General features: G+C 38.1%; 1 protein-coding gene and 1 long non-coding RNA gene across 8 annotated transcripts in view; both read right to left on the reverse strand.

Annotated features, from left to right (window-relative positions):
• Positions 1 to 1,093: 1,093 nt before the first annotated feature.
• LOC102394061 lies at positions 1,094 to 6,355 on the reverse strand. Its single transcript, XR_326220.4, has 4 exons — positions 6,195 to 6,355; positions 5,135 to 5,216; positions 2,847 to 2,927; positions 1,094 to 2,519 (listed from the first exon to the last, which is right to left on the reverse strand). It is a non-coding gene; the product is annotated as an uncharacterized LOC102394061 (long non-coding RNA).
• Positions 6,356 to 7,601: 1,246 nt separating this feature from the next.
• The window catches only part of LOC123334677 (RUN domain-containing protein 3B), a 48,724-nt gene continuing 38,524 nt past the window's right edge, over positions 7,602 to 17,801 (reverse strand). For 4 of the 7 annotated variants that reach the window (XM_045166372.1, XM_045166370.1, XM_045166374.1 and 1 more), the window contains 2 exons: positions 13,088 to 13,221; positions 8,341 to 9,170 (listed from right to left, as the gene is read on the reverse strand). In XM_045166372.1, the coding sequence (XP_045022307.1) occupies positions 13,213 to 13,221 (9 nt within the window). In that variant the 3' untranslated portion in view covers positions 8,341 to 9,170; positions 13,088 to 13,212. Of the gene's footprint in view, positions 7,660 to 8,340; positions 9,171 to 13,087; positions 13,222 to 17,801 lie in introns of those variants that run through there. The other 3 variants (XM_045166371.1, XM_045166375.1, XM_045166376.1) reach the window with 1 other exon arrangement.

Consider the following 17,801-nt stretch of genomic DNA (forward strand, 5'->3'; position numbering starts at 1 on the left):
AGAATTAAAGGAGTCAAATGTGGCTAAATAAACATAGTAAATTGATTAGTTTTCCTCAAAATAACTTTATTTTTGAAAAGTAATATGGAATTATATGAAAGGCAGCAAGCATGTAATACTTGAATAAGACATGTTTCTTAAAAAACTTACACACATAAGAAATTAAATGTGTATGTTAGAAATTTTAACATTAACAGAATGCATTTAGAAACATTACCAAGAATACAATTTGTAGCCAAACCATTTTTGGTTCCTACTAGTAATGCTTTTTTACCACTTAAGTATAGACAAAGCCTAAATTCAGACTTCTTTTCTTTCAGATACTTTACATGTAATGTATGTTACAAGAACTACAGGGAATTAGGTTTATTTAAGTTCTTTTAGTTATAAAATCGGAGAAGGCAACAGCACCCCACTCCAGTACTCTTGCTTGGAAACTCCCATGGACAGAGGAGCTGGTGGGCTGCAGTCCATGGGGTCACTAAGAGTCCGACACAACTGAGCGACTTCACTTCCACTTTTCACTTTCATGCATTGGAGAAGGAAATGGCAACCCACTCCAGTGTTCTTGCCTGGAGAATCCCAGGGACGGGGGAGCCTGATGGGCTGCCATCATGGGGTCACACAGAGTCGGACATGACTGAAGCGACTTAGCAGCAGCAGCAGTTATAAAATAAGAATTTTCCACAATGCAGTCAATAGTGGGGCAAGGAGAGGATGAAAGTTTCCCTTCTGTTTGTTTATTAAGTGACATTAACTTGAAATACAGAGCTGTTTTTTGAGACTGTTGTTGAAAACCTAAATTTTTTCTGCCTTTTCCTACCAGTTACCCAAAAGAAGCACAGCAGAACAAAGGTAAATTTAAATTGAATACTGTTAAATTCAGTGTTCAAGATAAACTTCCATGTGTGTTTTATATATATGTTGATAGTATAGCATTAACATAATTTCATATGAAAGTATTTACCTAGAAGCACAGTGGTAGCTTTAAGAAAGCACAAAATATTGCAATGAAAATATATTTATATTTTTATGGATATATATGTTGCAAACTTAAGGTAAATCAACACAGGATAAAATAAACACAAAAAGCTTAAATACAAACCCTATATAGTTTATTTCAGGTGAAACATTAAATAGTTTTCTACTATATTAGAAAATACATTAATTCCTACCAACACTAGAGATTTGTCACTTAAATATATATTACTCCATTTTGGGGAAAAAATGTTTCACATTTTCATAAAATACAGATAGATAGACTGCAATAAAGTGCTTTTTCTTAGAGTATACAGATCCTGAGAAAAACAAAAATATTTAAAAATATTGTTTGTCTTGAAATCATATTCTTTTTCATTCTTACATTCATAAACTAAACTTCTTAGGCATTAGCCTCCAGTGACCAAAAGCTCTTCTTCAAGGAAACTGGCTGGGTAGTTCTTGGTCTAGCACACTCGTGTGAGATGTGTAAAGTCAAGGGACATCTTGAACATACTCTGTCTCAGTGACGTTAGAACAAGAGAACAGACGTGACCTAGAGAACTTCACAAACGGTAATACCTGATGGCAAGACAGTTGAAACCAGAGGCCTTTCTTATGCTGAAACGGCCTTCTCACTGCCTGAACGCAACGTGCTTTTCCACTGCACACCCAAGTTTGAAGTGAACATTGAATACGGCCAGTGAACGCTTCTCTCACAGAAACAGTAGATAATACGGGGTCTTTAGACATCAAAAATAGCAGCATCAATATCACACAAGTTATATTTTTGGTTCATGAACGTAAGAGAGCCATACCTCGGATCAGAGAAATCTTAATACACATGAGGCCTTAAAATAGTAACAGGGCGGGGGGAGGGGGGAACACCCAAATACATATGAATTAAAGAAAATAACTGATAGGCAATATTTGGTAAATGATGTGAATAATAATATTTAAAGACTGCTTTCCATTATCTACTTTGTTGAAACACTTATGTATCTATGTCCATGATTTAAACATGTATAAAAGACTTGGGAATTCTCTTAGACGCTGTACATCATTCAGCACACAACTGCAAAAATGTTTGACGACTCTGACGCTCCCAACAGGATGAAGTTACACAGAAATCTGTACCAAACTCTGAGATTATTGCTTTCAGTGTAGAATAATTTTTCTCTTCTTTACAGGAATGCTCAATGGTTATGATTTCTGGAATATCTTTTTCAAATTCTCAAAAATTAGGATAAAAATGTGAAGTTAGTAAATCTCTACTTTGCATTTAATCATTCTATTCATTTAAATTATAGACAAGAATGATAGAAAACCACTGTAAGATAATAGCAAAAAAAAGTGAAAAAAGCTCTTGCCTAAGAGTCTCCTCTTATTATTTGGTCATGGCTGTTATTTCAGGTTGAAACAGCATCTCTAGTATCGCTGTCTTTGAGCATTTTGTTTCTGGAAAAAAGACTTCCCAAATTCATATGTACTGATCATAACCGCACAAGCAGGAGCAATTTTAATTAAACGAGGAATCAGTCCTAAAAAGGGAAGAGAAAAATTCAGACCAAATTTTACAATGTAATTTATTTGGTTTCATTCTGACAGTTATCAAATTAAGTGAAGTAACATATAAAACACTGTCCCATAACTGGTGTCAAAGAACAAGCCGAACTGTTCACTCCTCACTTTGATTCCAAATTACTTCAAAAGCAACTGGTATTTAAAATTTTTAAACTTACAGCAAAGATATTTAGGAGGAAATAGTAAATGAGGAATATTTTCAAAAATTTTCTGCTGAAAGGCAATTAATTTAAAAGGAAAAGTAAACATTTTAGTCAACAGTTTGGTAAAGGAAATATTTTTACCTGTAAATAATCCAGAAAATCCATTCTTAGCAACAATGTTCTTCATTATAGTCCAGGTTGACATTTGCAAAGGCATAGAAACTAAATGTTAAAGAAACGATGCAATTATAAATTACCACTTGATTTCTAATATAGATAAATACACAAAAAAGAGTGTTTATGGGCTTTGGGATATATTGTTTCATTATAATAAGAACAGATCTGTTTATATAAAGAACTATTTTAAATCTTATTTTTAATAGTTGGATTCATTAAAAAAGAAATGTTGAAGGCACTTTTAAGGTACATAGGACCACATGCAATCAAGGAGGAATATACAGAAAGCCTCTCCTGAACTGATGTTTAAGCTTGGTGGTGTGTGTCCTTTATACTTTTTTCTGTATCTTAAAAATCTTTCATAATGGAAAAATTTTAGAGATGTACAGGAATTTTCATGGGGTTCCCCAAGTGAAGCCATGATAACCATTTTTCATTGTACTTTTAGTGCATACATTAAAAAAACTTTTTTCCCCAAAGAGAAGCTTTAAGGAAAATAGCTCATTCTCCCTAGGGAGGCTCCACCTTACTAGAATCTTTCTGAATAGATGTGCTAGTCTTGAAATAAATCCATCCTGTCTCCTCTGAAGGGAAGAGTTTTCATGTAACTAACAGTAACATCTCACTTATTTGCAACTGCTCAAGTGTCTGGAACACAGTAAAGCAACAGATTTATACATCTTTTGTTACTCAGATTCAAACATAAACATCATGAATGTGCTGTACATACACAAAGTTCACTCACCTTCGTTGTATACAATGAGTCTAAGCAGCTGGCTTAGCCCCCAGACTACAGACGCTAAAGGTGAAAAAAAATCTGCTAAAAGGTGGGCATCCTACCACTGTGACAGCTGAGGATTTCAGTCTTCCCAGACCAGTGCGTGCTAGGCAGACACTCCTAAGGGTTTCACTGGCTTCTGAGAGCTGCGCTATGAAACCACAATAATCGGTGTGTACAGTGAGGACTACTCTGAGTCATTAGGGTTCAAGTGCATTTCAGTACGTGTGCCTAGGGAAAAGGGGACATTAGGGAAAGGGATCATTCAGTAACAGCTCTGTAGAATCTGCAACTTAATGAAGAGGGGCTCAGTATCTCAAAATGTCTTCTATATAATATCAGATTCTCTATGAAGAGGCCTTGTCATTTAAGAAGCTAAACTATCTATATAAATAGTGTAAGTATAACTACAGTAATTAAAGCAACCAAACAGAAAGGATACATTTTAAAACCAAGAACAAAGTACTTATGACTGAAATTTAACTCTCTAAAAACAGTCATTGACAAAAGCTTTATACTACAAGCTGACAACTTATGCTCCTTGTTTAAATGTTTTCAATTTTGGAAACAACTAGTAAAGAAAGGAGGCTAAGTAGCTGGGTACTTCTAATCTTACAGAGCTCAAGTTCCAAACCAGTCTCTATTTTAATAGTAGGGTGAGATGAATGTAAAAGAAGACGAACAAGACGACTTCTCAACTGGAGGGAAGCCATGGCAGAGCCCTGCCTAAAGATCCAATGTCCCAGAGCTCTTTCTACAGGGAAAAAGCAACTTCATACACTGTAAGGAAACACCGTGTGGTTATTAATATTTCAAGCACAGACAACAATAAACACTCCTCTACTGACCATCCAAATGATCAAATCCTAACAATTTTATGTTTCAGCAACAAAGCCCTATTTCCAGTGAGCTTGCTACACTTTCTATAATAACAAAATGAATCTAGTAGAAGCAACTAATAGTACTTTTTTATAAATATGGACCATTGTTAAATTCTTTAGTGATGTTGTTCAGTATTGCTTCTGTTTTATGTTTTGGTGTTTTGGCCAGGAAGCATGTAGGATCTTAGCTCCCCAACCAGGAATCAAACCTGCACCTTCTGCATTAAAGGGGAAGTCCCCAGGACAATTTTGTTCTAGAAGAAATTACAGGTTATAAAGAAGTAGATGGGATAATGGGCAGGGGGGGGAAAACACATCAAAAGGGAAGCTAAAAAATAGAAAAGAAAAAAAAGAAGAATATGTATATGCATACTAATATAGTCTTTAAAATTTCTTAAATTTTTTGTTTAGGTTTAAAGCCTTTTCTGGGTACTCCATTCTAACAATACATTCATTAGTTTCAGTGAAGTAGAGAGGAAGGCAACCAACGGGCAGGGGGAATCTTGTCTTCCGTACCTTAGATATTCCTAACTATCTAGAAAGAAAATATTTTTCATGACATCTTAGACACATTTTAAATTAATTAAACTTACTTTTCTGGCTTTCATATATCCAAAGTTGTGTCTGCTTTTGTGTTTTTACCACATCAAATGGCAAAGTTACAACAGCTGCAAACTAACAATAAATTGATTAAATTTTCCCAAAGTATTTTATACTCTAATTAGTATATTACTTAATAAAATCATAACTAAACTGAAACATAAAGTGCAACCAGGGATGTTTAAGAGAAGCTCCTATTGAAGAGAACAGATAAAGTCTTGTGTATTCCTCCCAAATTCAGGACTAAGAGAACAGTCCCCCTGTATTCCTGAGGTCACACTACACTAGTTGGCAGTCAGAATTCCAACCAGACCTCTGACTGCAAAACCAGTATTCACAATTTCTCATGCTCCTGTGTTTTCCATTATTCCTTTTCTACAGATGAAGGTATAATGTGTATTTTAAAGCAGAAATTAAAGTACCTAGTAATTAGCATTTAAAATTTTCCAAATGTTTTTAAAATTGTTAAAAAAAATTAAAGAAAATGGACTTTTGAACTTTTAGTGCTACATATGTTTTCTTTATGGGTTTCAACATTTATCAAATGTAGTTCACAAATGATTTTTAAAAACACATTTCATGCAAATCAAAACCACAATGAGGTACCTCTTATGCCAGTCAGAATGGCTGCTATCCAAAAGTCTACAAACAATAAATGCTGGAGAGGGTGCAGAGAAGAGGGAACCATCTTACACTGTTGATGGGAATGTAAACTAGTACAGCCACTATGGAGAACAGTGTGGAGATTCCTTAAAAAACTGGAAATAGAACTGCCATATGACCCAGCAATCCCATTGCTGGGCATACACACTGGGGAAACAAGAATTGAAAGGATATTCATCATGAAGTTAAAAATGAAATAGTTATAATTAATACATTATTGTCCACATAGAAAAAAGGCATACAAATTAGAATTTATAAGTTTGAGAAGAAGCTGACTATAAGCTAACAGACAAAAATCAACTCATATTGCAATATCCACAAACACCTGGAAAACTTTTTTAAACAGATTTTTTTAAATAGGCACTAAAAGCTGCAGATTCTTGTACATACCAGCAAGAGACTTAAAAAGTGTTCACATCATTGTTTACTTGTTTCAGTTCAGTTCAGTTCAGTCGCTCAGTCGTGTCCGACTCTTTGCGACCCCATGAATCGCAGCACACCAGGCCTCCCTGTCCATTACCAACTCCTGGAGTTCACTCAGACTCACGCCCATCGAGTCAGTGATGCCATCCAGCCCTCTCATCCTCTGTCGTCCCCTTCTCCTCCTGCCCCCAATCCCTCCCAGCATCAGGGTCTTTTCCAATGAGTCAACTCTTAGCATGAGGTGGCCAAAGGATTGGAGTTTCAGCTTCAGCATCAGTCCTTCCAATGAATACCCAGAACTGATCTCCTTTAGGATGGACTGGTAGGATCTCCTTGCAGTCCAAGGGACTCGAAAGAGTCTTCTCCAACAGCATAGTTAAAAAGCATCAATTCTTCAGCGCTCAGCTTTCTTTCCAGCTTGAACATCTGGAAGTTCATGGTTCACGTATTGCTGAAGCCTGGCTTGGAGAATTTTAAGCAATACTTTACTAGTGTGTGAGATTAGTGCAATTGTGCAGTAGTTTGAGCATTCTTTGGCATTGCCTTTCTTTGGGATTGGAATGAAAACTGACCTTTTCCAGGCCTGTGGCCACTGCTGAGTTTTCCACATTTGCTGGCATATTAAGTGCAGCACTTTCACAGCATCATCTTTCAGGATTTGAAATAGCTCAACTGGAATTCCATCACCTCCACTAGCTTTGTTCATAGTGATGCTTGCTAAGGCCCACTTGACTTCTCATTCCAGGATGTCTGGCTCTAGGTGAGTGATCACACCATCGTGATTATCTGGGGCGTGAAGATCTTTTTTGTACAGTTCTTCTGTGTATTCGTGCCACCTTTTCTTAGTATCTTCTGCTTCTGTCAGGTCGCTACCATTTCTGTCCTTTATTGAGCCCATCTTTGCATAAAATGTTCCCTTTGTATCTCTCATTTTCTTGAAGAGATCTCTAGTCTTTCCCATTCTGTTGTTTTCCTCTATTTCTTTGCATTGATCACTGAGGAAGGCTTTCTTATCTCTCCTTGCTATTCTTTGGAACTCTGCACTCAAATGCATTTATCTTTCCTTTTCTCCTTTGCTTTTCGCTTCCCTTCTTTTCACAGCTATTTGTAAGGCCTCCCCAGACAGCCATTTTGCTTTTTTGCATTTCTTTTCATGGGGATGGTCTTTATTACTGTCTCCTGTACAATGTCACGAACCTCCGTCCATAGTTCATCAGGCATTCTGTCTATCAGATCTAGTCCCTTAAATCTATTTCTCACTTCCACTGTATAGTCATAAGGGATTTGATTTAGGTCATATGTGAATGATCTAGTGGTTTTCTCCACTTTCTTCAATTTCAATCTGAATTTAGCAATAAGGAGTTCATGATCTGAGCCACAGTCAGCTCCCGGTCTTGTTTCTGCTGACTGTATAGAGCTTCTCCATCTTTGGCTGCAAAGAATACATAGGGTAAGCAACCACAAATTAGGAAAGCCTAACACAGCCTTAAATAAGAATTTTAAAAATAAGAACACTCTTAAAAACAAAGGAAAAAAAAATTCACACAAGATATGCAGGAAGACGGAAGAACTCAACGACAGTAGAGAGTTCATACTTCCAGGCCAGAGACTAACTAAAGGGGAAGAAGGCTATCTTGAACTTGAAATCAGCTGGGATACTAAGAAAATCCAATGGAAAGATCTGCAAGATAAACAATAATAGTAATTAAGGATCCAATTTCAGTGGACCTTCTGTCAAAGGTCATGTATTAATATTATGCTTACAAGTAACTGGCCCACCTTAGCAGATAGGGAAGATGGACAAGTTCAGAAGCAAGCAAAATAGGTACCTGTTGATATGAAGTTATTTTTCTCAGAAAGCTAATTCTAGCCTAACAGCTAAATAAGCTGATGTACAGAAATCCTATGTCCCCAAATTCCTGCATATTATACTTTTTATTTTTGGCTGCACTGGTGGGCCTGCGGGACCTTTGTTCTTTGATCAGGGATCAAACCCATGCCGTCTGCAGTGGAAACAGAGTGGTAACCACTGGACTGCCAGGGAAGATCCCTTGTATACTGTAGAAAGAAGAGCTGCAAATACGGCTGCGATGTCAAGATTACAGTCACAATCTTCAATTCAAATATTCCATTTCATTGACAGGTTATGAACAGGCCCTGGAAAATGAGGTCCACTAGTCACAGACTAAGCAAAGAAAGGGAATGTCTACATTTTACAGGTCTCAGATTACAGTGACTAAGTTCACATCTCTTGTGGCAGCAAGTTTCTACATTGTGAATCTCAGCTGTACAGTGATACGAAGATACACGCAATCCTGATTCAATCAATCAATTTAGAGAATGTCTCTGGGCTGAAACAATCATTGCGCCACAGGGCATCCTGTCTTCCACTATTTAAAATGTTCACATAACCCTAAAAGTGTAATCAGAATGAATCTGGTTTCTTAAATAGAAGTCAAAAATGAATATCTTAGTTTTGGTCCCAAGCCTACTGAGTTACACACTGTTTAAAATATAAGTTTGGTGCTCAGGTTCTGGTACGTTTTCCCAAGTATCAAGGCTGGATAAGAGTGTTATACATGCTAGCAGTCACTCCGAACTGCAGTTCAAAGGCTCAGTAAACCTGCCACCTGAGATATCTGTTTAATCCTTCAATCCTGACACCTGGCAGATGTGATGCACTGAGTAGATTAAGTACTTTGCTCTTTGCACTACAGTGAAGAAAGACAGGTGTAATCTTTGCCTGCAGACTTTTCCAGACAAGTAGTAGATCTTTCTTCCCCCACAAGTATGAATAAATGGAGGCTTCTCTGGTGGCTCAGATGGTAAAGAGTCTGCCTGCAATAAAGCAGACCTGAGTTCGATCCCAGGGTTGGGAAAATCTCCTGGAGAAGGAAATGGCAACACACTCCAGTATCCTTGCCTGGGGATGGACTTTGAGGCCTGAGCAAAACAAAGATATAAAAACAGGATTTAGAAGGTGATTCTTCTGTGGTGTTTTGATACTCAATACCAGTTTTTTACAGAATAAATATTAACCCATCTCTGCTGGGCAGCATCTTGCTGTGTAGGGCCTACTCCCAAGGCTTCTTAAGAGAGCTGGTCAGCTGGAGTTTCAGATTCTTTGGTCCACCCAGGTCAAGAGCACTACATTGCCAGTGTTTCTTACCTTCTCAATTACCTTTTGTATTTTGGTAAATGCTAGTTATATAAATACATTCTCCCCTATATTGAAGGGGTTTAGAATACACTTGTCATGTTAATCTCTCCTGCTTTTAATTTGAAAATAAGAAAATAAAGTTTGTGTATCACTGGGGTAACTTCTATTAATATAATCCCTTATGATTATATAGAGGAAGTGACACATAGATTCAAGGGATTAGATCTAATAGACAGTGCCTGAAGAACTATGGATGGAGGTTCCTAGCATTGTACAGGAGGTGGTAACAAAAACCATCCACAAGAAAAAGAAATGCAACAAAGCAAAATGGTCGTCTGAGGAGGCCTTAAAGAAGAGAAGCTACAGGCAAAGGAGAAAGGGAAAGATACATCCATCTGAATGCAGAATTCCAAAGAATAGCAAGGAGAGATAAGAAAGCCTTCCTAAGTGAACATTGCAAAGAAACAGAGGAAAACAACAGAATGGGAAAGACTAGAGATCTCTTCAGGAAAATCAGAGATACTAAGGGAACATTTCATGCAAAGATGGGCACAATAAAGGACAGAAATGGGATGGACCTAGCAGAAGATATTATAGGTGGCAAGAATACACAGAAGAAGAACTATACAAAAAAGATCTTCATGACCCAGATAACCACGATGGTGTGATCACTCACCTAGAGTAGACATCTTGCAATGTGAAGTCAAGTGGGCCTTAGGAAGTATTGCTACAAAGCTAGGGGAAGTGATGGAATTCCAGGTGAGATATTTCAAACCCTAAAAGATGATGCTGTGAAAGTGCTGTACTCAATACAGAAGCAAATTTGGAAAAGTCAGCAGTGGCTACAGGACTGGAAAAGGTCAGTTTTCATTCCAATCCCAAAGAAGGGCAATGCCAAAGAATGCTCAAGCTACCATACAGTTGCGCTCATTTCACATGTTAGCAAGGTAATGCTCAAATCCTTCAAGCTAGGCTACAACATTACATGAACCGAGAACTTTCAGATGTACACACTGGACTTAGAAAAGGCAGATGAACCAGAGATCAAATTGCCAACGTTCACGGAATCCCAGAAAAAGCAAGAGAATTCCAGAAAAACATCTGCTTCATTGACTATGCTAAAGCCTTTGACTGTGTGTATCACAACAACTGTGGAAAATTCTGAAAGAGATGGGAATACCAGACCACCTGACCTGCCTCCTGAAACCTGTATGCAGGAATAAGCAACAGCTAGAACCAGACATGGAACAACAGGCTGGTTCCAAATTGGGAAAGGAGTACTTCAAGGCTGTATACGGTACCCTGCTTGTTTAACTTATATGCAGAGTACATTATGTGAAATGCCAGGCTAGATGAATCACAGGCTGGAATCAAGACTGCCAGGGGAAATATCGATAACTTCAGATATGTAGATGACACCACCCTAATGGCAGAAAGCAAAGAGGAACTAAAGAGTCTCTTGATGAAGGTGAAAGAGGAGAGCAAAAAAGCTGGCTTAAAATGCAACATTTTCAAAAAACTAATCTCGTGGCATCTGGTCCCATCACTTCATGGAAAATAGATGGGGGAAAAATGGAAACAGCGACAGACTTTATTTTCTTGGGCTCCTGAATCACTGTGGACAGTGACTGCAGCCATGAAACTAAAGGCACTTGCTCCTCGAAAGAAAAGCTACGACAAACCTAGGCAGTGTTTTAAAAAGCAGACACATCACCTTGTCGACAAAGGTCTGTATAATTAAAGCCATGGTTTTTTCAACAGTCAAGTATGGGTGTGAGAGTTCAACCATAAAAAAGGATGAGCGCTTAAGAATTGATGCTTTCGAACCTCGATGCTAGAGAAGTCTCTTGAGAGTCCCTTGGACAGCAAGGAGATCAAACCAGTCACTCCAAAAGGAAATCAAGCCCAAATATTCACTGGAAGGGCTGATGCTGATGCTGAAGCTCCAAATTTTTGGCCATATGATGTGAAGAGCCAGCTCACTGGAAAAGACCCTGATGCTGGGAAACTGAGGGCAGGAGGAGAAGGGCGCAACAAAGCATGAAATGGGTGGATGGCATCATTGGTCAATGGACATGAGTCTGAGCAAACTCTGGGAGCGAGTGAAGGACAGGGAAGCTTGGCATGCTGTAGTCCATGGGGTCGCAAACAGCCGGACATGACTGAGCGACTGAACAAGTCTTTTCACCTTAACCTACAGAAGCCAAGATACAAACTCAGTTAAGATGCAAAAGAGAATTCAAATTGCACATTTTAAAAACCTGTATTCAATCAGACAATTAGAAAGTAAATAAATGAATAAATTTAATAGTTCAAGAAAATGGAGGCCAAAAGACCACTAAGATAACAATTGTGACAAAAATGAAATCTGCTAAAGTAAAAAAGAAACAAAAGAGATTTAAACATCTATGAGAAAAAAATCTTTACAAAAAAACTAGTCATAGTTGACTTAGAAATGAAGACATTTATTGACTTCAATGTATCCCCTATTGGCTCAGACAGTAGAGTTTGCCTGCAATACAGGAGACTCGGGTTTGATCCCTAGGTCGGGAAGATCCCTAGAGAAGGGAATGGCAATCCCACTCCAGTATTCCTGCCTGGAAAATCCCATGGACGGAGGAGCCTGGTGGGCCCCAATCCATGGAGTTGCAAAGAGTCAGACATGACTAACACACTAACTTAAAAATATTACACATTCCATTAAACAAGATAAATACATTTTTGTTAACATTAACGTTATCAGAAAAGTCTTTTAAGTCCTAGGAAGCTATCAAGCTTGTGAATACACTCTAAGTTTTCCCAAATTCTCATTTTTACCTGAAGGCTTTCATTTTAACGTTGGGAACAAATACTGTCAAGCTGTTCTTCTTGTCGGAACAGACTTACTTCATTCATCTTTATTTAAGGACTATCTACAAATGCCTAAGTCAAAAAAGCTATAGTTTGAATGTTTTTCTTTCAAGTAAAAATACTATTACACAACAAAAGCATCTAGTTCAGCTAACAATTCAAACGGTTGCATGAGCACTTTTCCTCGAGAGGACCACCGTGTTTCAGTATGCTGTGGAAATGCTTTATGCATGCTCCCCACTGTGTCACTCAAAATACTAAAAAGAAAGGCTTCCAAAGGCTGAGATTTAATTAAATTAATAATGTCTACCATTATGGACATTAAGTGAAAGTGGCTTTTTTTTTTTTTAAGACTGAGTGCATGACGAGGAAGAACTCAATGACTACTAGAATGGTTTGATGCCACTGTTTTAATTTGTGCCAAGGCAGCAGCAATTTTACCTACCACTGCTTCTGCACCAGTAATGCGATAGCAACCCGGTGCACCAGGCAAATCACATCTGGAATTCTGTGAACACAGTCTGACACGGGGACTGCCAGTGCAGGACACGAGGAGCTGCCGAAACGCCACAGACCGGGAAATATTTCACCGTGCTTCTCAAAAGAGAAACTCACAGTGACTAGCTTCATGCCTTCTTGCTACTTATACGGCAACAGAGAAGATTCAAGAGCACTCTAAAATAACTAGTAAAAAAAATTAACTTGTGAAAGATGTTAAATATGGTCAAGTGCTTAATTTCAACAAAGAAAAGAAATATTGTATACAGCAAGGAGCCTGAGTTCTCTGTTTGGGTCAAATGCTCAGGCGGAGAGCACACGCACACCCTGCACATTCCTACTGAGGTCTTACCTTAGCTCTGGAGGAACTGACATGTTCCATATTCTCAATGCTGCAGATACAGTTCTGTGAAACTTTCCGGCAAGCCACTCTGATATAGTCCCAGAAGCTACGAGGACTTCCGTAACCAAACCAGGTTACTTGACCTTCAGGAGACAAATTGTAACACAAAAAGAAAACCAGGCTAGTAACTCAAAACGCAAGAGCAACAAAATAAAGGGCAGTAGAGTGTGGGATTGTGGAAAGGACACTGATCTTGGGGTCAAAAATCCTTAAGTCTGGTCCCTTTCTAACTTTACCTAGTTGTGTGATTTGGGGCAATTTATTTAATGGATCTGGATAGGAGTTTTCTCAACAATACAATCAGAGTGAATGAAGCAAAAAGGGCGTAGACATTAAACACAATTGTCTGCAGGTTAATATCCTATTATTCTAACACAGTCTTCCAGAGAGCACACAGTTAGCCTTCCCTGTGCTTCCAGTTAAGCTTTCATTTAAATCGCACCTTTGCTGTTTACGGAGAAGGCAATGGCACCCCACTCCAGTACTCTTGCCTGGAAAATCCCATGGACGGAGGAGCCTGGTAGGCTGCAGTCCATGGGGTCGCGAAGAGTCGGACACGACTGAGCGACTTCACTTTCACTTTCGCCGTTTACTGGCTGTGTGACACCAGGCAAGTTAATTAACCTTTCTGAACACCACTTTTCTTGACTCTAAAAGGGGACTAGTTGGAGTAACCACTCTATGAGTATTCTCTGAATCAAATACAACAATGCCAGAGTAATGCCTGAGTAGTCCTGAGTAATGCCTGAGTAATGAGTATGAGTAATGAGTATTGAGTAATGCCTGAGTATTCAGGGTATAGTATTCTCTGAATCAAATACAACAATGCCTGAGTAATGCCTGGGTAGTCCTGAGCATAGGACTTGGCACATAAAAGACTGTAAAAAAGATAATAAAAAAGGAAAAAAATGTTACCTCTTGCATCCTAAACCTTTCTCTTCTTGGAAAAACAGAAAAAAATTTAAAAGGTGACACTTTTTCTCCTCTTCAGAGGGATACTTCGAAGAAATGAAACAACGTGTAGCCCGTAAGTACCTATCAACAGCGGGAACCGTACACTGACTAACCATGACCACCCATTCACTACCCTTCTACCCAAACCTTCATCCGTCATTCGCCTGCTCACTTCTAGTCAACAACCCATGACAAGTCCTTAGGCACTTACCATTCTAATCTTCCAGACCTGGATAACTACGTCTGTGTTCAAGAACAAATGTTCTTTTGTGTGTATTAGTATTTCAATGCAGGACTTTCGGTAATAAGTCCATGGGACCAATTTTGTACTCTGAATATGTTTAAATGGGATATGAGAGATATCTTAGTATTTCTTCAGTTTTCTGAAATAATTATTCTTACCTAGGGAAGCTGTTCAATCTTAAGAAAGAGTAGCTTTTATATTTTAAAACCTCTGCTTCTTTATTTTGAAGTAACATTTATTGATCTCAATTTTCTTTTCCCCAGTAACATGTTCTCTCTAAGCAACATTAAGAAGTATACAAGTGTTCTTGTCCACATGCAGCATTTTAGGAACAATGTCTGAAATATCTGAGTTGTGTCCAACCACGGCAACACCTAAGAGTAACTAGGCTTCTTTTAAAAAGTACTCATGTCTGGGCTCCACCCAAACTAAATAATCAGAATCTTTGGGGTTGGGCCTAGGCATTGCTATTGTTAAAAGAGCCCTCTGGTATTGCTAATAATATAGTTAATCAACCAAGGGAAAGCTCACATGTCACAATAGGTAATCCCTATTCCTCATGCAGGACATTTCAAAGGCCTCCTTTTTTTGTAAGCCGCATGTGATCTCTACAGCAAGTCACTCCTCCCTACGAGCTGGCCTAACACCCTGAGCTTATACTTATAGTTACCTGCTTACTTGATTGTCTCACACATTAGATGGTAAGGTCACTAAGACAGAGACTATATCTTATTTGTCTTTAATTCTATCTCCAGCACTTGACACAGTGCTTGTCTCACAGCAGGCATTTAATAAATATTTATTAAAACAAATCGACTGGTTAATCCACACTAGCCAGATCTTAACTGCAACGCATATAAAAATTTGAATCTTAAAAATCTAATTAGGATCTTTTAACAGTAACAACTCAGTGACAATCTGGTATCAAGATGTCTGCATGCTACATTACAAACATCAAATATTCTGACAAAAATATTTACCTTTATAAAAATACAAAAGCATTGACACATCCCTACTCAAACATCATCATATAACTCAAATGTGTCTTCAGTAATGAAATCTTACTGCCAAAAGTAGAAATCGATAGGAATATTTATAATCTTCCTTCTTTCAGTCTCTCCCCATCGCTTCTCTTTGCTCCTTCTCCTCTTTAAAAAAAGTTCCCAGAACAGGATGTTAGTATAGTTTGTTTTTAGGGCAATTTTCATGTTATCAATTTGTTAGCCATTTGGAGAAGAGACAGGATGTCTAATGTTAAGAATATGGGCTTCTGATTCAAGAAGACCAGAACAGAGCACTTTCTAGACGTGCAGTCTTAAGCAAATGACTTTTCATTCTACCAACCTGAGTTTCTTCTATAAACTGATAATAATGGTAGTATCTACATGACAACACTGTTGTGAGGATTATATAATGTATGTGCAGCAATTACTATATAGCCTAATACACATGTTAATAACCATTATTACTTTTATTATCATACAAACAGTTAAGAGATCCAAGCTCCCCCTGCATTACAAAATAGCAATGAAACGCATAGTGAAGTTTTTCCCATTACTTGCTTAGAATCTAGAAAAATCTTTAAAATTTACTCCCTAATCCAAACTTTTCCCATATCAACTATCCTAAATTGACCTCCCTCAAATCTAGTCTTGGTTAATTTCTTTAGCCTCTATTAATTGAGATCATCCCACAGTTTAAAAATGAGGACTACCAACCACACTTCTCTCAATAAATGGACTACCATACACTGGAAGCAATCTTAAAGGGAGAATCACAAGGCTTCTCTGGTAAGTTTATTTTAAACCTTCTCATAAATTTGATGTGGTTGAGGAAAATAATTTATGAGAAGTTTAAAAGTAGAGCCGTTGAAAAATTTTTAAAATGTAACAAAGTCCCCTATCAATGGGTAGGGATGACTCAGTAATCCCACTACTGGGCATATTTCCAGAGAGAACCATAATTCAAAACAACACACGCACCCCAATGTTCCCTGTAGCACTACTTACAATAGGCAGGACATGGAAGCAACCTAAATGTCCAGCAATAGGGGAATGGACAAAGAAGCTGTGGTACATATATAGAACTGAATATTACCAACCATAAAAAGGAATGAAACTGGATCATCTGTAGAGACATGTATGGACCTAGAGGCTATCATACCGAGTAAGGTAAGTTACAAAGAGAAAAATATCATATATTAATACATATATGTGGAATCTAGAAAAATGGTATAGATGATCTTATTTGCAAAACAGAAACAGACACACAGACACAGAGAACAAACATATGGAACCAAGGGGGGAAGAAGTGGGGTGGGATGAATTGGGAGTTTGGGACTGACATATATACACTACTGGTAATATGTATAAAATAGATAAATGGTGAAAACTTAATAAATAGCTCAGGGAACTCTACTCAGTGTTCTGGGGCCACCTAAATGGGAAGGAAATCCCCAAACAAGGGGATATATATATATATATATATATATGTACAGCTGATTCTCTTTGCTGCACAGTAGAAACTAACACAGCATTGTGAAGCAACTACACTCCAGTAAAAATTACCTTAAAGAAACAGAGTCCCCTTTTGGAGAAGAGGAAACAAAGATACAGAAAAACTAAATATCTAGGCTTAGGTTATACAGAGAAGGAACGGATGCTAAATTCTTCAGACTCCTGCTGTGTGTATGATATGCTGTCTACAGGACTTTCACCCACGAGACAATGACAAGATTTCCTAGATAAGAAACTAAAGAAACTGAGAAACTAACCAACTAACAGCATGACATGTCACCATGACTCGCAGGGCCTTACGCTGAAGCTGAAGCTCCAATACGCTGGCCACCTGATGCAAAGAGCTGACTCATTAGAAAAGACCCTGATGCTGGGAAAGACTGAAGGCAGGAGGAGAAGGGGACGACAGAAGATGAAACGGTTGGATGGCATCACCAACTAAATGCACATGAGGTTAAGCAAGCTCCGGGAGGTGGTGAAAGACAGGGAAGCCTGGCGTGCTGCAGTCCATGGGGTTGCAAAGAGTTGGACACAACTTTGCGACTGAACAACAACAAAGTCTACCAGTAACAGCATCTTCACAACACTTCCACCTACTCGAGAAATGAGATGAGAGCATGACTGGCTTGATTCTGCCTGCCTTACTCCTTCATGTGCATCATTTTCAAAATGAATTTGTTAAATCAAGACCCTGAATTTTTCACATTCAGAACGATGTGCTTTGGTTAAGAGAAGGTGGGGTCGTTTGTTAGAAACTCCAAATGAACTCTCATGTAAATTGTCCATATATCCTAGGATTTTAAGTAAGTAATTTCTGCATCTATGAAAACGGTTGAGGTTAAGAACAACAGAAGTGTTCAAATGGTTATTTGATTTATTATTACTTGAACATCGCTTGTACTTAAATATAGATTAACTGTTAGCAAAAGATGTACTTAGGGTTATTAGT

Source organism: Bubalus bubalis, chromosome 8 (assembly GCF_019923935.1).
Source record: "Bubalus bubalis isolate 160015118507 breed Murrah chromosome 8, NDDB_SH_1, whole genome shotgun sequence".
Lineage (NCBI taxonomy): Eukaryota > Metazoa > Chordata > Mammalia > Artiodactyla > Bovidae > Bubalus > Bubalus bubalis.